General features: G+C 48.7%; 1 protein-coding gene across 1 annotated transcript in view; it reads right to left on the reverse strand.

Moving 5' to 3' along the window:
- Positions 1-21,307, reverse strand: part of KIAA1328 (KIAA1328 ortholog) — a 249,927-nt gene that overhangs the window by 214,920 nt on the left and 13,700 nt on the right. The window contains exons 2-3 of the mRNA XM_075327734.1: positions 14,124-14,159; positions 8,478-8,620 (exon numbers count right to left, since the gene is read on the reverse strand). Coding sequence (XP_075183849.1) covers positions 8,478-8,620; positions 14,124-14,159 — 179 coding nt within the window. The remainder of the gene's footprint in view (positions 1-8,477; positions 8,621-14,123; positions 14,160-21,307) is intronic.

Here is a 21,307-nt window from a genome sequence, read left to right on the forward strand (position 1 = left end):
AGTAACAGCAGCAGCACATTCGTAACGTACATGAACAACTAGCAAGGTGTCTCTAGGATTAGATCACATTGCTCAGGCACCTCCCATAAGTGGAGAGTGCCTTAAATACCTAGTTATCCTTCCAGGTTAGGGCATGCTGGGCCTTTAAGAATAGATACATGTGATTTAAGTGTGCTCCCAGGGAACTGCGCAGGCCCTGGGAGCCGGCGGCAGGGACTGGGGATGGAACAGTCACCGCAGAGTGGCCGGAAGGGTACGTGTGCCAGCCTCCTCACCGGGGGAGGGGTACAGGACAATGTGAGGAAGCTGGTGGCAGCGTTACACATTGTACAGCTTGTATAACAGTGTAAATTTGGTGTGCCTTCTACGGTCAATGATCACTTCCACAACACGTTTACATCCTCAAAAGAACATCTGGGTGGAGGAGGCACTGACTGACTTCAAAGGGAGGCATAATTCTGGCAATACCTGTCAAGTAAGGGGGGCAAGATAAGTAATCACACTGTGGAGTACCTTAGGGTACATACACAGATTTAGGATTTTCAAAGGAAGGGACACCTGGATTGAACCCCGCTGAATACCACACTATGCTGGGAGTGAGTGGATCATTCTGCCGTACCAGGGATACCACCTCTTCTACTGCGGTCCACTCTTCTGTCCCTCTCTGCCAAAGCTCCCATAGTATGCAGCAGTGTGCAGGAACCAGAGCGGCCGCCTTAAGTCACTAAATGGGCAACTGCTGAAAAAGGGTGAGTGTATTGCCCGCTGTAGAAGAATAGTACAGATACCTGATACACAGCACATGCACAACAGCCAGCAGATATCTGTAGACTTGGTCACCAGCCCTGCTCACCATCCAATGCAACAATCAGTGGAGCAGGATTAGATTTGTAATACCCCAATGCTTAGGATGGATCACCAATATCAAATGTGGGAGACACCCAGCATCCTCACTGACTAGCTGTTTGCAGGTTCCAGGGTGGCCAGAAGTAAACGGCATAAAGAATCGAAAAATTACGAGTCCCAATCAAATGAATGGGAGCAGAGCTGCAGAAAATGAGAAAGGTCACTACACATTGTATGCAGCTGTGGTGTCCTGGCTCTGTAAACTTTTTTTTTTTTTTTGCATATTCTAGGACTGGGTTATCAAAGTTGTAAAAAGTCTTTTAAATACTTGTGACTGTAGAATGATTAATCATGTCTCTGCAAGACCCCGTCCATCAGCTTTCATATTGTGGCACAATTCAGGTGTAAAAATACACACACACAAAGTTTGTAGTTTTCTTTATTTTCATGACTGAAAATTGTAGATTCACATTGAAGGCATCAAAACTATGAATTAACACATGTGGCATGAACCACGAGACGGCACCACGAGAGAGGGGATCCGCCCTTCAAGGACAGGAAACCTCCAGAATAAAAAGGGGCGGCACCTCTCCCCGCATCAGTTGATTACCGAGCATGACAGGACCTCCGAAACAAGGAACATCGTTAAAACATTTCCCGCCACCATAACCGCCCAGTGAAGAGGAGCGAAAAAGGAAGAAAACTAGAAACACCTAAGTGCAGGGAGGGAATGTAAGGGTGCAGTCATGGGTTCAGAAAAAACACATTACCGGTAAGTAATTACGTATTTTTCCAGCTCCCATGACGGCACCACGAGAGAATTACAGAGATGAAGACCTAGGGAGGGACAACAGTTTGCAGAACCCGTCTCCCAAAGGTGATGTCGGTGAACGACAAATCAAGGTGATAGTGATTAAAAAAGGTGGACGGAGAAGACCAGGTTGCCGCCTTACATATTTGCTCGATGGAGACCTCTGACCTCTCCGCCCAGGAAGATGCCATCGCTCGTGTGGAGTGCGCCTTCAGACCAGGAGGTACGGCTTCACCCCCGGCCGTGTAAGCAACAGAGATGGCATCCCTGATCCACCTGGCCAAGGTGGATTTAGAAGCCTTAAGCCCCTTCCTACAACCCTGGAAGACTACAAACAGAGACTTATCCCTCCTCCCCTCTGAGGTGACCAACAGATACCGTTGAAGTCAACACCTAACATCCAGGCAGTGCCATCCCATCTCCTCCGGAGTAGAAGGGTTGGCATAAAAAGAGGGGAGCACTATTTCTTGTGATCTATGGAAGTGGGAATGCACCTTCGGCAAATAGGCAGGGTCAGTTCTTAAAACCACTCGGTCATCAAAAAACTGGGTATACGGAGGAGAAATGGATAAGGCCTAAAGGTCACTAACCCTACGGGCGGAAGTGAGTGCGACCAGGAGAATCGTTTTGAGGGACAGATGCTTGAGTGAGATAGAATCTAAGGGCTCAAACGGGGGCCGAGTTAAAGCTGAAAGGACCAAGTTAAGGTCCCAGGACGGCAGTGGCATGTTGCCCCGAGGCCTAGACCTAGTACAGGATCTAACGAACCTAGACACCCAGGGATCTCCGGCCAGGGCATGGTTATACAAGGCACTCAGTGCGGAGATTTGCACCTTTAGGGTACTAACCGACAGACCCAGTTCCCGAACCCCTCTGGAGGAATTCTAGGACAACCGGGACAGAGGGTGGCTTAGTAGGATCCGCACCCGTAGAGGCCAGGAATTTGGCCCAAATGCACCCATAAATACGAGCAGTGACAGGCTTTCGACACTGCATCAAGGTGGAGATCAGACCCGGAGAAAACCCCTTGTTGCCTAACAGTGACCGCTCAAGCGCCACGCCGTCAGGTGTAACCTGGTGTTCTGCGGGTGGAAGGCTGGACCCTGGGATAGGAGATCCGGTAGGTCCGGGAGAACCCACGGATTGGTGATGGACAGATGCGTCAGCCAATAAAACCAAAGGTCTCTTTGGCCAAAAGGGTGCTATGAGAATCACGGCTGCTTGATCCTCCCGTATCTTCCTGAGCACTGCAGGGAGGAGGATGATCGGAGGGAAGGCATATGCGAGGCGGAAGTCCCATCTGAGTAATAGGGCGTCCACCAAGTGGGGATGATCCCTCGGATCCAGGGAACAGAATCGGGGAACCTTCCTGTTGGTTCGGGTTGAGGTCTCTCGGGAACCCCCCACATTTCCGTTATCCTGTCGAAAACGGACTGATTTAGAGACCATTCGCCTTGGTGAAACTGGGTGCGACTGAGAAAGTCCGCCAAAATGTTCTCCTTCCCTCGGATGTGCACTGCCAACAGGGAGCCCAGATGAGCATCTGCCCGAGACATGATCCTGCTTGTGATGGACATGAGGTGCCTGGAGTGAGTACCCCCCGGTGGTTGAGATACGCTACTGTCGCTTGGTTGTCCGACAGAACTTTCACATGGCGACCCCGCAATAACGGCAGGAAACGACCTAACGCCTTTTCCACCGCCAGCAATTCCCTTGTATTCGAGGAACTTTGAGCTTCTCCTCCAGACCATCGTCCCTGAATGAACTGAGTGTCCAAGTGTGCACCCCAACTGTAGAGACTGGCGTCGGTGGTTACCACCACGGGCTCTGGCGCCATCCAAGGCACCCCTCTGCCCAAGTGGACCGGATCTAGCCACCAATAGAGGGACTGCAATGTGCGATGGTCGAGAATGAGGAGTCTGTCCAGATGATCTCCGTGAGCGGTCTGATGCTGCAAGATATTCCACTGCAGGACCCTGGTGTGTGCCTGAGCCCATCGGACAGCCGGAATGGCCGCAGTCAGGGAGCCCAGGAGGGACATCGCACCCCGGAGAGACATTCGCTGGTGCCGCAGAGTCCGGTCTATCTGGGTCTGGAGGGCTTCCACTTTGGAAGGAGGCAAACGACATAGTTGAGTGTTGGAGTCCCAAGTGAGTCCCAGAAACAGCTGAACCTTGGATGGGATTAATCTGGACTTCTCCTCGTTGATCAACCAGCCCAACTCCCGCAGGGAAGCTTGCACCTGCCGTAGAAGGGCCGCACAATGGCGAGCTGAGGCGCCCACAATCAAGAAGTCGTCCAGATAAGGAATCAGAAGGACCTCTCTCTGACGCAGATATGCCGACATTTCTGCTATTATCTTCGTAAAAATTCTCGGGGCGATGGCCAGACCGAAGGGGAGGGCTTTGTATTGAAAGTGGCAGACCCGACCGCCCATGTGATGGGCTATTCTGAGGAAGCATTGGAAGAGAGTGGATTGGGACATGATAATATGCATCGCGCAAGTCTATGACAGCCATGTGACAATGGGGATACAGATATTTCACGATGGACCGCACGGACTCCATCTTGAAGCTGTCTATTTGAAGGAACCGGTTGAGGGCTTTCAGGTTGATGATGGTGCGACAGGAACCGTCGGGCTTCCCCACCAGAAAGAGGGTGGAGTAGAATCCTTCTCCTTGTTCCTGTGGGGGAACTTCCATTAGAACCCCCCTTGAAGAGGAGGTGACGGACCTCTGCTTCCAAAGCCAGCTGTTCAGCAGGAGAACGACGCAGAGGGGTAACAAGGAATCGGGGAGGAGGAGGGTGATGGAAGGGGAGCCGGAGGCCTGAGCGTATGAGGCCCAGGATCCATGCACTGGACAAAATCCTTTCCCAAGCCGGAAGGAACCGAGAGAGCCTCCCTCCGACCTGGGAAAGCGAGTCACTTGGACAACTTATGCCGATCTTTTGAGGGGCCCTTGAACATTAACCCCTTTCCCGGATTCTTTCTATTGGACCAGGCATTCTGATCCAGTGGCCGGGTGGGGCGGCGAACTGGCTTTCTCCGAAAGGACCGCCGTGAAGAAGGAAACGACTGAAAGGGAAAGCCGCCTTTCTTGTCGCTAGCTTTTTCCAGGATGTCATCCAGGACCGGCCCGAACAGATATTCACCTTGACAAGGGATATTGCAAAGTTTAGACTTAGTTTGCAGATCCCCCGGCCAGCATTTCAGCCAGAGAGCTCTTCTAGCCGCATTGGAGAGGGACGCTGACTTTGCAACCAACTTAGTGGAGTCCGCCGAGGCGTCCGCAAGGAAGGCCGCCGCCCCCCGCAATTTGGAGAGGGAGGAAGCAATCTTCTCCTTAGGTGCTCGTGATCGAAACTGGTCTTCCAGTTCGTCTATCCATATAGTCAGGGATCTAGCCGTACATGTAGCCGCAATGGCAGGTCTCAGTCCTCCGGCAGAAGCTTCCCAGGTATTCTTAAGGAAGTGATCAGCTTTCTTATCCAACGGGTGTTTCAAAGGAGCCCATGTCCAATGGCAAGGCAAACTTTTTGGACGCCTTAGCGACAGCCACATCCAATTTTGGCTCCTTATCCCATGTGGAGCAGGAGGCCTCCTCAAACAGATATTTTCTCTTAAAAGGCGCCTGGAAGGGAATGCTTCTTATCAGGTATCTTCCATTCCCGGGCAATTAAGGCCTGTACTTTATCCCCCACCGGGAAGGAGAGTCGTTTTTTCTGCTCCATGCCCCCGAACATCCTATCCTGGATAGATTTTTCAGGTTTCTCATCCGGGATGCCCATAGTGGTCCGCACCGCCTTAACCAACTTCTTCATATTTTCGATTGGGAAGCACTGGCGACCCCCTGAGTCGCTATCTGAAGAGGAGCAGGAAGTAGAGCCAGAGGAATCACATTCCCCATCAGACCTATCAGAGTCCTCGTGGGTAGGCGAAGGGGGCCTAGAACCCCCAGCACTCTGCGCCCCAGACAGGGATCGGAGGGAGTCCCTGACCTCTTCCTGTATGATTGACCGGAGATCGGAGGCAAATCCCGGCTGTTCCTCCGACAAAGTCTGCTGAATGCAGCCTTTGCACAGCCTCTTAGTCCAGGAACCAGATAGTTCTTTACAGCACAAGGCACATTCCTTATGTCTGGATTTAGATAAACACTTCTTAGGTTTACTGCGATCCGGGTCAGCAGGGACATCATCTGACTTCCCTCCTTTAGAGGGCCTTTTTCTGTCAGGAGAGTCAGGGTCCTTCCGCTTGGAGGACCGGTCATCAGTCATCCCACGTTTGACACCCGAGCCGGTGACACCGTCATCCTTGCCACCTCTCTGCTGCCGCTTCAGGGAAGCAGTATCATGATCAGATGGAGGCTATGGGGAGGAGGGAGGCGAAGGAGACGCAGCTGACTGCTTGTCAGCCATGGTAACCGAGCACAGGCACCATAGAGAAGATTGCCGCTCTGATATTTCAAAAAAACCTTGGCAACTCCGCCCCCTATTTCCGGTAGATGACGACCCATCCGCGCGTCCAATAGGAAAGGGCGCGCTGCGCATGCGCACCGCCCGGACATCCCCGCCGCCACACACAACATGGCGCTCCGTCACCCGGAAGCGTCATAGCATCTGCCGCCATGAGGACGCCCCGCAGGGAGCGCAGCAGCAGCCACCCTTATCCCAGCCCCTGGTGCCGGTGCGACGTGGTAAGGAGAGGGGGGGGGGGGGGGGGGGGACGGGAGTAGGGAGGGAAGGAGCCCGCGCGCAGACAGGACCCCCATGGGTATGCTGCGTCGGGAGAGCCCTGCGGCCGACCGGATCTTACCTGGTCCCCGCAGGCTCCTGGCGCTCCTATCGGGCGCGCCGCACGCAATCCTGACCCCCATGGGTCCGCTGCGGCAACTCCACAGCACCTCGGCCGACCGCAGCAGGACCCGTGCCGCTGCCAGAGTCGGCCGGCCGGGCGCCGGACTTGAATCTTCGGCCCATCAGGACCTTCTTTGATCCAGTGGATCCCTGGAGGCTCCCTGTTCAAGGACAGGAAACCAACTGATGCGGGGAGAGGTGCCGCCCCTTTTTATTCTGGAGGTTTCCTGTCCTTGAAGGGCGGATCCCCTCTCTCGTGGTGCCGTCATGGGTGCTGGAAAAATATATCTTATATTCTAGGTTCTTCAAAGTAGCCACCTTTTGCTTTGATTACTGCTTTGCACGCTCTTTGCATTCTCTTGATGAGCTTCAAGAGGTAGTCACCGGAAAAGGTCTTCACTTCACAGGTCTGCCCTGTCAGGATTAATAAGTGGGATTTCCCGCCTTAGGCCGGAGTCACACTTGCGAGAGACTCGTGAGAGTCTCGTATCACATCACCCGGCACGGCCACTCTCCTGACAGGAGCGGATTGGCTGTATGTATTTCTATGCAGCTGAGACACTCCTGTCCGGAGAGTGTGCAGCCGTGCCGGGTGATGTGATGCGAGTCTCTCACAAGTGTGACTCCGGCCTTATAAATGGGGTTGGGACCATCAGTTGTGTTGTGCAGACGTCTGGTGGATACACAGCTGATAGTCCTACTGAATAGACTGTTAGAATTTGTATTATGGCAAGAAAAAAGCAGCTAAGTAAAGAAAAACGAGTGGCCATCATTACTTTAAAGAAATGAAGGTCAGTCAGTCCGAAAAATTGGGAAAACTTTGAAAGCGTCCCCAAGTGCAGTGGCAAAAACCATCAAACGCTACAAAGAAACTGGCTCACATGAGGACCGCCCCAGGAAAGGAAGACCAAGAGTCACCTCTGCTGCGGAGAATAAGTTTATCCGAGTCACCAGCCTCAGAAATCGCAGGTTAGAGACCAGGTCAATGCCACACAGAGTTCTAGCAACAGACACATCTCTAGAACAACTGTTAAGAGGAGACTTTGTGCAGCAGGCCTTCATGGTAAAATAGCTGCTAGGAAATCACTGCTAATGACACGCAACAAGCCGAAGAGATTTGTTTGAGCTAAAGAACACAACGAATGAACATTAGACCAGTGGAAATCTGTGCTTTGGTCTGATGAGTCCAAATTTGAGATCTTTGGATCCAACCACCGTATCTTTGTGCGACGCAGAAAAGGTGAACGGATGGACTCTATGGCTGGTTCCCACCTTGAAGCATGGAGGAGGAGGTGTGAGGGTGTGGGGGTGCTTTGCTGGTGACACTATTGGGGATTTATTCAAAATTGAAGGCATACAGAACCAGCATGGCTACCACAGCATCTTGCAGCGGCATGCTATTCCATCCGGTTTGCGTTTAGTTGGACCATCATTTATTGTTCAACAGGAAAATGACCCCAAACACACCTCCAGGCTGTGTAAGGGCTATTTGACTAAGAAGGAGAGTGATGGGGTGCTACGCCAGATGACTTGGTCTACATAGTCACCAGACCAGAACCCAATCGAGATTGTTTCGGGTGAGCTGGGCCGCAGAGTGAAGGCAAAAGGGCCAACAAGTGCTAAGCATCTCTGGGAACTCCTTCAAGACTGTTGGAAAACCATTTCTGGTGACTACCTCTTGAAGCTCAAGAGAATGCCAAGAGTGTGCAAAGCAGTAATCAAAGCAAAAGGTGGCCACTGTGAAGATCCTAGAATATAAAGACATATTTTCAATTGTTTCACACTTTAAGTATTTCATTCCACATGTGTTAATTCATAGTTTTGATGCCTTCAATGTGAATCTACAATTTTCAAAGTCCTGAAAATAAAGAAAACTCTTTGAATGAGAAGGTGCGTCCAAACTTTTGGTCCATACTGATTATATCTATCTATATATAATCTTAGCACGCTTAATAGCGGATGTTACCTGTGGCTCACTCTGATTTTGCCCCCAGCCTGGTAACTCCATCCTCGCAGCAGGGTTGGATTGTGCGCTCTCTGGATTAGCAGCATTAGCTTTCGGGCTCTTGGTCTTAGGAGCTGATCTGTAGTTTCCTTCTCTACAGAGTCCTGTGTAATTAAAACAGTAGCAGAAATCAGAAACAAGAAACCTTGTATCTGTCATACTCAGGACTGAAGAGCAAAAAAAAAAAAAATAAATCAGTAACGGCAGTCATAGTGCTAGAGGTAAACATGCCTATAATATGGCACACCACAGAGGAGGTCACAATTATTTGGTCACAAATGTAAAATCAGACAAAAAAAACAAAAAAAAAAACATATCGGTAAGAGGGAGACTTACAAGGCCGGCGCAGTCCCATAGAAGTCTGACTGCCCAAATGCACCCAAAGTCAGCCGGTCATACAACTGGTTGGTTCAAGTTTCCCGATAGTATTCAAGCCTACAAAAATCATCACCTTTTCACTAGATTGGTGTAGGCCCCGCTGCTGGGACCCCTATTTATTACAAGAACGAGGGACCTATGTCCCCTTCTTCTCTGACCATGGACAGGAGTTTACAGGAGCAGTCTGTAACCCAAACTGAACTATAATCATCACCACAATAGAGAAAGGCCAGGGCGCATGTGCGACCAGCAGCAGTCCTGCCAGGGTAGTATGGGGGGATATGAGACCCTCTCTATGGCCATCAGTCAACATGATCTACATTTTTTCGTAGACTGGAAAAAGCCTTCAAAGGGAACCTCACATCTAGTCATCTGTGGGGCGGTCCGGTCTGGTCCGATGGGCGTCGCTAATCTTTACCCGGTGCTTCCTCCATCCTTGCAATCGCCGTCCTCCTTCCTTCTTGGTGTGAATGCTACGTCATACACGCAGTGTCCTCCGTTTACTGTGCCTTGCTGAGGACAGAGCAAAGTATTGTAATGCGCAGGCGCGGGAAAAGGTCACACTACAATACTTTGCTGTGACTTCTGCATGGCAGAGAGAAGTGCGCAACATAGGCCACAGTGTGAATGACATAGGACGCCGCATCAATCACATGAAGCAGAACGGCGGTCGCAAGCAGAGAGGAGACGTTGGGACCGAGACCAGGGACGCCCATCGGACGAGAACGTATCGGACCGCCCCGCAGGTGAGTAGATGAGCCAAGTATTTCATATGCAGATCTTCCCATGGGCAAGTGTCTTAGTCTGGGCACCTTTCCTGCTCTGCCTTTATTCACATGGACATTGGCTGACAAATGGAAAAGTTTCAATATTAGAGCCAGGTTAGGACCGTCCCGGCTGGGTACACCTTGTCACGGTGGGATGGCTTTTATGCTTTTTTGATTAAACTAGCATTAACTAAGTGCCCCTATGTTAATTATGCACTATCACTATTTTCTTGCTGTAAGGTATGTTCATTTTGTTTGCTTTTTTTTTCGCTTTGGTGCGAATGTGGTCATCTTTTTGATTTTGACTTTTTGTTTTGCCTTTTTATATATGAGCCAACCAGTTGCTTGTTTGGCTCATACAAAAACAATGCAAAATTTACCAATGTAAGCAAAAGTTTGCACCATGTAATGATGCATAGTTTGCAAAAACATTCATCTGCTTGATATCAGTGAACAGAAAAATTCTAATTTACATTTAAGGGAACTTGTCACCATGAAAACGCAGTCCCATCTGCAGGAACCATGATATGGAGCAGAGTAAATGCAGTATTTTAATAAATTATCCTCTGATCTCTCTGGGATCTTGGTCCAGAGGGCTTTGCAATCAGTGACTGACCGCAACATCTGTATGCACACTTCTACATAGAAAGACGCCAGCCAGTGATCGCACCGCCCACCTGACCAAAATCCCAGGTAGTAGAATAGAGGATTAAATTATTAAAATACTCCATCTTTTCTTAAAACTATATATTAAATCTATTCCTGCAGATGGGACTGCTTATTCATGTTTACAGACACCCTTTATAAGGGTTAAAAGCTGAAAAGACCAATGAAAAAAAAATTATATTATATACCGTATTTTTCGGACTATAAGACGCACCTGACCATAAGACGCACCCTGGTTTTAGAGGAGGAAAATTGGAAAATAAAATTTTAACCAAAAAATATGGTCATGACACACTGTTATGGGGCGAGGATCTGCTGCTGACACTGTTATGTCCTGCTCATAATATACCCCCATCTATCCTGCTCATAATATACCCCCATCCATCCTGCTCATAATTACCCCCCCCCATCCATCCTGCTCATGATATACCCTCCATCCATCCTGCTCATGATATACCCTCCATCCATCCTGCTCATAATATACCCCCCATCCATCCTGCTCATGATATACCCCCATCCATCCTGCTCATAATTACCCCCCCCATCCATCCTGCTCATGATATACCCCCCATCCATCCTGCTCATGATATACCCCCCATCCATCCTGCTCATGATATACCCCCATCCGTCCTGCTCATAATTACCCCCCATCCATCCTGCTCATGATATACCCTCCATCCGTCCTGCTCATGATATACCCTCCATCCGTCCTGCTCATGATATACCCCCCATCCGTCCTGCTCATGATATACCCCCCATCCATCCTGCTCATGATATACCCCCCATCCATCCTGCTCATGATATACCCCCCATCCATCCTGCTCATGATATACCCCCATCCGTCCTGCTCATGATATACCCCCATCCGTCCTGCTCATGATATGCCCCCATCCGTCCTGCTCATGAAATGCCCCCATCCATCCTGCTCATGATATACCCCTATCCTGGTATATGGCCTGTGGCACAGAAAAAAAAAATAAACGTTTATACTTACCTTTCCTCACTCCCTGAAGCACCGATCTCTGTCTCAGCTGCAGCGCCGCTGTGTGGAGTCGTCACCTGTGTCTGCAGCATCGCGAATCGATGTCTTCCTGTCTGTGCCGGTCAGCTGAGCTGATGGACACTAGCGGCGCGCACAGCGATGACGTCATCGCTGTGCGCGCCGCTAGTGTCCAGATCAGTTGACCGGCACAGACAGGAAGACATCGCGCGATGCTGCAGGGGGACGGCTCTGACGGGTGAGTGTACTGATTCACTGCACCCCGCGCTGATAATGATGCACGGGGGTAGTGAATACAGCCGCACATGATCACTCCAGGCTGTAGTTGCCAGGGGTGATCACGTCCGGCTGTTAATTATGCGCTCACCCCCCGCTCATCATCCCGCCCACCTGTCAGCGCCGGTTTCGCTGGGAGATGATGGGCGGGAGGATGGGCGTGCATATGTAATGAGCGGGCCCACGTGGTCACGGCAGGCGCTGCTACAGCCTGCTCGTGCCCCCGATGGCCCGCTCCACCGCAGCACCCACATTGCCGGCCGCAGCCCTACAGTCAGACCATAAGACGCACCCCCCACTTTCCCCCAACATTTGGGGGGAAAAAAAGTGCGTCTTATGGTCCGAAAAATACGGTATATATATATATATATATATATATATATATATATATATATATATATATATAATTATAATTATTATTAAAATAAAAATATACATCATAATCATTTGACCAATGAAAACAAAAGATATATTTTTTTTCATTGGTCAAATGATTATGATGTATATTTTTATTTACTTTATGATATACTATATTAGATATATATATATATATATATATATATATATATATATATATCTAATATAGTATATCATAAAGTAAATAAAAATATACATCATAATCATTTGACCAATGAAAAAAAATATATCTTTTGTTTTCATTGGTCAAATGATTATGATGTATATTTTTTTATTTATGTATTTATTTTTTTATTAATAATTAATAAGATATATTTTTTTTCATTGGTCAAATGATTATGATGTATATTTTTATTTACTTTTTTATGATATATATAGATATATATATATATATATATATATATATATATATATATATATATATATATATATATATATATCTATATATATCATAAAAAAGTAAATAAAAATATACATCATAATCATTTGACCAATGAAAAAAAATATATCTTATTAATTATTAATAAAAAAATAAATACATAAATAAAAAAATATACATCATAATAATCATTTGCTAGAATTGTAGAATAAAAACCTTGAAAGGACAGAGATTGAGGAATCTTAAGGCAACCTCTATCCATTTGCAATATTAGGGTATATAGACATCCTAAAAGGGGAGACACCTGCGTGGTGCAATCTTTGTGATCCAGGGCAGCAGTCCTCATTCTGCCTCATTAAGATGGCAATCAATTGGTGGCCACACAATACAATGCCATGTCGCACTGGCATTAGCTTCCACTCGCCGAATCCTGTGGATCCTTTTTTCTTCAGCAGCTTCTTTAGGCCGAGTTCACATGTTCTATAGTCATCCGTTATCATGGATCCATTACAGATCAATTTGCAAAAAAGTTCAGCAAACAACTTTTTTTGGTCCGCTGTAAAATAACAGATGCCGTCTGTATCCGGGTTTAACATGTGGAGTCTATGGACAACAGATCCGTTACCGGATTATTTATCATCCATTTGTAACAGATGCATTAAGAAAACAATGGATCCGTTCCAAATGCAAGTACAACGAATGGCTAAATAGTAATCAGTGAACGGATACGTTGTCCATAGACGCCCATGTTAAAAAATGGATCCAGCAGAAATCAGTTTCCCAATGGATTTGTTATAATGCATGACTACAGGACATGTGAACTTAGGGGTACTTTGCACGTTGCGACATCGCTACTGCAATCTTGTCGGGTCAAATCGAAAGTGACGCACATCCGGCACCGGTAACGACGTCGCAACGTGTAAAGCCTAGAAGCACCGATAAACGATCGCAAAAGCATCGAAAATCGGTGATCTGTGTAGTGTCGGTCATTTTCATAATGTCGCTGCAGCGACAGGTACGATGTTGTTCCTCGTTCCTTCAGCAGCACACATCGCTGTGTATGAAGCCGCAGGAGCCAGGAACATCTCCTTACCTGCATCCTGCCTGCAATGAGGAAGGAAGGAGGTGGGCAGGATTTTTACGTCCCGCTCATCTTCTATTGGCCGCCTGCCGTGTGACGTCGCCATGACGCCGCACGACCCGCCCCCTTAGGAAGGAGGCGGATCGCCGGCCAGAGCGACGTTGCAGGACACGTAAGTGCATGTGAAGCTGCCGAAGCGATAATGTTCGCTACGCCAGCTATCACAAGATATCGCAGCTGCGACGGGGGCGGGGACTATCGCGCTTGGAAACGCTAGCGATGTCGCAGCGTGCAAAGTACCCCTTAGAGCAGCATGAATAAGGCTCTCTGATGATACAACCGCTGTGAAGTCCGCAGTGTAGGATACCTGCATTGATAAAGCCTGAATAGTGTCTAGTCCTCAGCTCTGAACAGGACCAAGACAGGAGGCGTTTGTAGCCTAGAATTAGAACAAGAGCTTACTGACAGCAAGCAGTGATCTGGTGAGAAATTAAAGCACAAAGCTCATGAAAACCCTTTAATCTGACATTCAACTGTCCATAGAGGGATAACCCAGCACGTGCATCTGCACATCCGCTGCCGTAATGTGAGAAATCACAGAACTGTGACCCAGGAAATAACAGTAGCTTGGTAGAAGACTCACCGGGCATGTAGACCATGTGCTGCTCCACATCAGAATCTATGGAAGGTACTCAGGAAAATCCACCGACACACGAGGACCACCCAACACCTAAATAATGGCACTGCAGTGACCTCAACGTATAACAGATATGGGAACACATACACCATATGGATAAAAGTATGAGGACCCCTCCCCAAATCAATTGAGGTGTCTCAGTAATAACCATTCCAAGCAGAGGCATAAAATCCAGCACACAGCAATGTCACCTTCAGATATAATCATTGGGGGTGGTAGGGAAGTTGTACAGGGGAGCTCAGTGACTTTATACACAGCGACGTTTTAGACACCAACTTTTATACAAGTCAGATCTGCCTCCATCACCGCTAAGTGCCATTATTGAGAAATGGAAGACGTGCATTTATATTCCGCCCCCCTCTGAGTCAATACTCTGTGGGACCACCTTTTGCTGCAGTTACTGCTGCCAGTCTTTTGGGGGATGTCTCTTCTGGCCTTCCACATCTCATCTAGAAGCTGACATTTTTGCCCATTCTTCTTTGCACACCAGCTCTCGCTCAGCGAGATTGGATGGAGACATCTGAACAGTAATTCTCAAGCCTTGGCACCGACTCTCAATGGGATTTTGGTCAGGACTGTGACTGGACTGCACTACTCACACACAAGAATATGCTTTGATCTAAACCATCCACTGTAGCTCTGGCAGGAGGTTTAGGGTCGATCTCCTGATGAAAGGTGAATCTATGCCCCAATCTCAAGTCTTTTACAGCCTTTAACAGACCAAATGAAAAAATTATTGACACTCAAATGCTGGAGCCTACTGAAAAGTCTGTACAGTAAATGCCTCAATACTTGGTCGGGCTCCTTTTGCATGAATTACTGCATCAATGCGGCGTGGCATGGAGGCGATGAGCCTGTGGCACTGCTGAGGTGTTATGGAAGCCCAGGTTGCTTTGATAGCAGCCTTCACCTCATCTGCATTGTTGGTTCTGGTGTCTCAGATTCTCTATAGGGTTTAGGTCAGGCGAGTTTGCTGGCCAATCAAGCACAGTGATACTGTGGTTAGTAAACCAGGTATTGGTACTTTTGGCAGTGTGGACAGGGGCCAAGTCATCCTGGAAAATGAAATTTCTATCTCCATAAAGCTTGTCAGAAGAGGAAATCCTGAAGTGTTCTAAAATTTCCTGGTAGACGGCTGCGCTGACTTTGGTCTTGATAAAACACAGTGGAGCTACACCAGTAGATGACATGGCTCCCCAAACCATCACTGATTGTGGAGACTTCACACTAGACCTCAAGCAGCTTGGATTGTGGCCTTTCCACTCTTCCTCCAGACTCTGGGACCGCGATTTCCAAATGAAATGGAAAAATCTTAAAATTACACACCGGTAATTATTTTTTCCAGAAGCCACGACAGCGCCACCAGATATATAGGTCCGCCCATCTTAGGACAGGAAACCCATTGAAATAAAAGGGCGGCCTCTCTACCACATCAGTTTGGTTACAGAGCACAGAGAGGAATACCAGAAACACAATAAATCAAATATATACCATCACCTACACCAAAAAAAAATCATTACCGGTGAGTAATAAGATTTTTCCCTTCACCACAACAGCACCACCAGAGCAATTCTGAAGACAACAACCTTAGGGAGAGACCACAGCCTCTAGCACCCTTCTACCAAAGGTCAGATCCACCGTGGCCGAAAGGTCTAAACTGTACTGCTGAAATAAAGTTCGTAGGAGAAGAATAGACAGCCGTCTTACACATGATATCCAAGGGCACATCTGCTCTTGGCCCAGGAAGTCGCCACCGCTCTGGTAGAGTGAGCCGTGATACCTTGCGGGATGGGTCTATTCTGGGCTACATAAGCTGCCTTAATCGCCTCCCTGACCCATCTAGCTATCGAACCCTTGGAAGCTGAACACCCCTGCCTAGGACCCTGAAAACACAGGAACAGAGCCTGACTTTTCTGCCAGGGCCTAGTGACCTCAATGTACTGCTTTAAGGCCCTAGACACATCCAATGCATGTAATAGTTCCTCCTTAAAGCCGCTTTACACGCTACGACATTGCTAGAGCGATGTCGTTGGGGTCACGGAATTTGTGACGGACATCTGGCCGCTTTAGCGACGCCGTTGTGTGTGACACCTATGAGCAATTTTGAATCCTTGCAAAAACGTTCAAAAATCGCTCATCGGTGACATGGGGTCCATTCCCAATTATCGTTGCAGCTGCAGGTACGATGTTCTTCGTTGTTCCTGCGGCAGCACACCGCTATGTGTGACACCGCAGGAACGAGCAACCTCACCTTTTCTGCGGCCACCGGCAATAAGGAAGGAAGGAAGAAGGTGGGCGGGATGTTACGTCCCGCTCATCTCCGCTTCTATTGGCCAGCCGCTTAGTGACGTCGCGGCGACGCTGAACGGACCTCCCCCTTGACGTCGCTGAACAGGTATGTGCGTGTGCCGCTGCCGTAGCGATAACCACGGCAGCAATCACCACATATCGGCCGTACGACGGGGGCAGGTGCTATCGCGCTCGACATCGCTAGCAATTGCTAGTGATGTCGCAGCGGGTAAAGTGACCCTTAGGATTCCTAGGGGCTGGACAGAAAGAAGGAATGACAATTTCCTAAGATCTATGAAAAGACCTACCGTATTTTTCGGACTATAAGACGCACTTTTTTTCCCTCCAAATTCGGGAAGAAAGTGTGGTTTGCGTCTTATAGTCCAAATGTCAAAGCGGGGTAGGGAGCTGTGAGGAGGGAGCGGCTGTGGAGTGGGATCACAGGAGGCAGGGAGGGTTGCTGCTGCAGGAAGCCGGCAGCTGGAGAAAACACGTGTACCTGCTGTTTAAAGTAAAGGAATATTCATTAGCTGCTCCCCGCCCACCTCTCTCCGCTCTCTTCAGTCAGTGACTACAAGCGGGTGTGAGGAGCAGCAAATCAATACCTGTTTAATGTAAACAGCGGACACACGTGGGTGCTCCAGCCACCGGCTTCCTGCAGTGGCTGCAGAGACTGTGTGTCCGCTGTTTATTAGGCAGGAGCAGGGTGCCGCTGCAGTCATGTCTGGCCCGGAGGAAGTGCAGATCACTGCAGTGTCTGGGCCAGAGCACAGCATACCTTCACAGCACAGCCCGCAGTCTCTGTGCTGAGTGCTCCCATTGCTTTCACTTTGCTCCTGCCTCTGCACTAGAAACAGTTTCCCGTAACAGGAGGACCTGCAGTGATGTAATGAAGAGGGGTGGGCCAGAACAGCACAGTGCCCCGCCTCTTCATTACATCACTGCAGGTCCTCGAGATATGGGAGACTTTCTAGTACAGTGGCAGGACCAAGATGAAAGCTAGGTGAGCATCACATCTGTAAAAGTAAGGCATTAAATAAATCTAGTGTATAAAAGGCATTACTGTACACCTGGATGGGCTTGGATCATTAGAAATATATAGAAATTATAAATATATATATATATATATATATATATATATATATATATATATATATATATATATATATATATATATATATATATATATATATATATATATATATATATATATATATATATATATATATATATATATATATATTATATATTATATATATATCCAACAATGTAGACCAGCTCACTCCTGTGAATCACCTGGATCCTCAGCCGACCTGGTTAACTCAGTTGTGCCCGGATCAGGATGTAGGAGTCCATCCATACAAATGTGAACAACAACAAGGCAGAGTCCAGCAATAACGTGAGCAATCCAGGATGCTGTTAAAAAAATTTTCCTTCTTTTTATTCATAAATTCATTAAAATATAATGGTCCAAGCAATTCAGAACAGCATTATCGCAGGAAAATAGCGCAGATAGGACTACGCGTTTCAGCGGTAAAATCCGTCTTCTTCAAGGTCCAGAATCTGATCATGAGTCATAAGAGAGACAGGAGCCCCAAGATATATGAAAGGCGTACACTGCCCATGGCCTGTCCTGCGGGTTGAGGGAGCAGAACCGACTGACCTTTCTGTTGGCTCGGGTGGCAAAAAGGTCGATGGTCGGAGACCCCCAAAGCTGCACTATCTGCCGGAAGACCTCCTCGCGCAGGCACCATTCCCCCTGACGCACAGGATTCCTGCTCAGGAAGTTGGCCCTTACATTGTCCACCCCCCGAATGTGAAGTGCCGTGAGGGAAGACAGATATACTTGTGCCAGGGAAAAGATTTGCTCCGTCACCCTCATAAGGGAGGGAGACCTCGTGCTCCCCTGGTGGTTGATGTAGGATACTGCCACCCTGTTGTCGGAGAGAATCCTGACGTAGCTCCCCACCAGGAGTGCAAGGAGGGAGTGTAGAGCCTTCCCGACCGCACATAATTCCCTGAGATTTGAGGAGCTCCGACCTTCTGGTGGAGTCCAGGGGCCTTGCCTCACATGATCTCTTAAATGAGCCCCCAACCCCATGCGCTAGTGTCTGTAGTGATGACGTTGGAAAACCGCAGTGACCAAGGGATCCCAGTCGAAAGATTCTGAGTCTGCAGCCACCAACGGAGGCATAGGCGAAACCGAGAAGAAAGAGTAATGCTCTTGCCTAAATGCTCGTGCAATAGCCTCTGTTCCAGCAATACCTCCCCCTGGAGTACGCGTATATGTAACTGAGCCCAAGGAACTGCCGGGATGCATGCCACCAGGGTTCCTAGTAGAGACATGGCCTCCCTGAGTGTGAGGACTGGGTGTGAGATGACCATAGAGACCCGAGTCCTGAGACTGGACAACCAGTAGGAGGCAGAGTTGGGAACAAGAGTCCAGAATGAGGCCTAAGAATAACTGGTGGGTGGAGGGTTGTAGTCTTGACTTCAAAGTTTATAAGCCAACCCAGAATCGTTAGGATAGTTATCACTGACCCAATCTGTGACCTGCAATACTACTTTGATGCCCCCACAATTAGGAAGTCGTCTAAATATGGCACAATAAGGATCTCGATCTCGTGGATGTGAGCCATCATCTCTGCCACCACCTTTGTGAACACACTTGGAGCCATTGCTAGGCCGAAGGGAAGGGCCCTGAATTGAAAGTGTCTGACTACCCCACCCATAGGAAGGGCTACTCGGAGGAACTTTTGATGGGCAGCATGGATTGGAATATGATAATACGCGTCCTTTAGATGCAACACTGCCATAAAACACCCAGGAAACAGCATCTTGATGGCCGACTTCACTGACTCCATCTTGAAATTCTAATACACCAGATGACGGTTGAGGCGTTTTAAATTTATAATTGTCCTGAAAGAATCGTCCGGTTTTCTGACCAGAAACCCTTTTCTCCTTTGGGGATTTCCATGAGGACGGATTTTTGGAGTAGGCCTTCCACCTCTTGTTGTAAAGCAAGTTGCTTCTCTACCGCCCTGCCGAGCGATGTAATGACCCCATGGGGGGGAAGAATTGCAGCTTCAACCCATCTCTCACAACCTAGTATCTGGATGGAGACATCACCGGGCCGGCTTCTTACCCTCGGTAGAAGAGCCGAAGGAGAAGCTTGAACGCTTCTTCTTGCTGTCTCTCCACCCCTCCTGGGATGAGGGTTGCTTTCTCCTGGAGAACCGTTTCCTTCGGCAGCTGAGCTGCCTAAAAGGGAATAGAGGAAAAAGGTAGGAAACCGTTTCTTTTTGTCACCATCTTTTTCCAGGATGTCATCGAGTGGCTTACCGAAAAGGTACTCCCCTTCGCAAGGCATGGCACAAAACTTTGACTTTGACTGAGTCACCTGGCCACCCTTTCAACCACAGCGACCTTCTTGCAGAGTTTGACAGAGCTGCCCACTTAGCAGATAACCTCAGAGTATCTGCCGACGGTTCAGCCAGGAAGGACGCTGCTCCTTTCGCTCTGGGGATAGCCGCAAGAAGTTGATTACGAAGGGCTTCTTCCTTAATCTGATCCTCCAGTTGCTGGAGCCAGACCATCGGGGATCGGACTACGCAGTTACCAGCTACAGCCAGCCGGAGAGCTGTCGCGGGATGTTTTTTCAAGCTGAGCAAAGATAGGTGTCTGCTTTCCGGTCCAACGGACTCCATGTCTTCAAATGGGAGGGAGGATTATTTAGCTATCTTAGCCACGGCTATATCAATTTTAGGACAATGGTCCCACAGACAGGAATCTTCCTCCTGGAAAGGATACTTTTTCCGGAACAGGAATGGAGGGTAAGCTCTCCTATCAGGCTTGTTCCACTGGTCTTTAAATCAGTCTTTTCACCTTGTCGTGAACTGGAAAGACACGGCGTCTCTTATGTTCCAGGCCTCAGAACATCTGGTCTTCAATAGATTCCAGTCCCCTTGTCTCCACTAGGAACATTGTGGACCTGATTGCTTTAAGGAGATGATTGACATCTGTGGTCGGAAAACATTGTTTAACCCCCACATCTTCCTCAGATGCTGATATAGAAGAAGAGGATGAACCTGAATCAGAAGCAGATTTCTCTCCTGACTCCCGTTCCTGCAGGACAGATCTGGCTGAGGTGGCAGGGACGGCTGGAAAAGCAAACTCCTTAAGGGATTCTCGAACGTCCGCTCGGATGACATCCTTCAGGCTGGTAGCGAGCTCTGGTGCCTCCTCCGCCACAGTCTTCTGAAAGCAAGTCCCACATAACCTCTTCTGGTAGTCAGAAGGCAACAAGGCTCTGCACAAGGGACATTCCTTATGCTTGGACTTGGCTTATTTCCTCCTAGGCTTATCTGGTTCAGGTGAATGAGGGGTCCTCTGGGGACTCCTGCGGGGCGTAGACCTTTGTGGAGGATGACCTCTCCCCCCCCTCAGAACGACTTTCGCTGCTCCCTTGATGCTGTGACCACTTCGGTGACTGCTTTTTGTGATCCTCACTCTGCTCGCTCTCTTCAAGCTCGCAGGATGCTTCCTGTGATTCCTCCATCATAGCTAGATGATCAGCAGGCTAGAGCAACCAGGGACCGGCTGAGTCCAGCCATTTATCCTTGTGGGGCAATTAGCGGTGGGCAGCACCATCTTGCCGCCCATCGCGTATGCGCAGAGGCGATGCTGAGTTCTGACGTCACCTCTGGCCGACTACCTGAAGCGGGAGGAAGCCGCTGCCGCACGTACCACTTGCTGGGACAGCCACCGGCTGCCGAGCAGGGACACAATCCGGGGAGGAAGCAGCAGCTCTGGCACGGACAGCCGCCGGGTGCCGAACCAGG

The sequence above is a fragment of the Anomaloglossus baeobatrachus genome, chromosome 1 (genome assembly GCF_048569485.1).
Source record: "Anomaloglossus baeobatrachus isolate aAnoBae1 chromosome 1, aAnoBae1.hap1, whole genome shotgun sequence".
In the NCBI taxonomy this organism is placed as follows: domain Eukaryota; kingdom Metazoa; phylum Chordata; class Amphibia; order Anura; family Aromobatidae; genus Anomaloglossus; species Anomaloglossus baeobatrachus.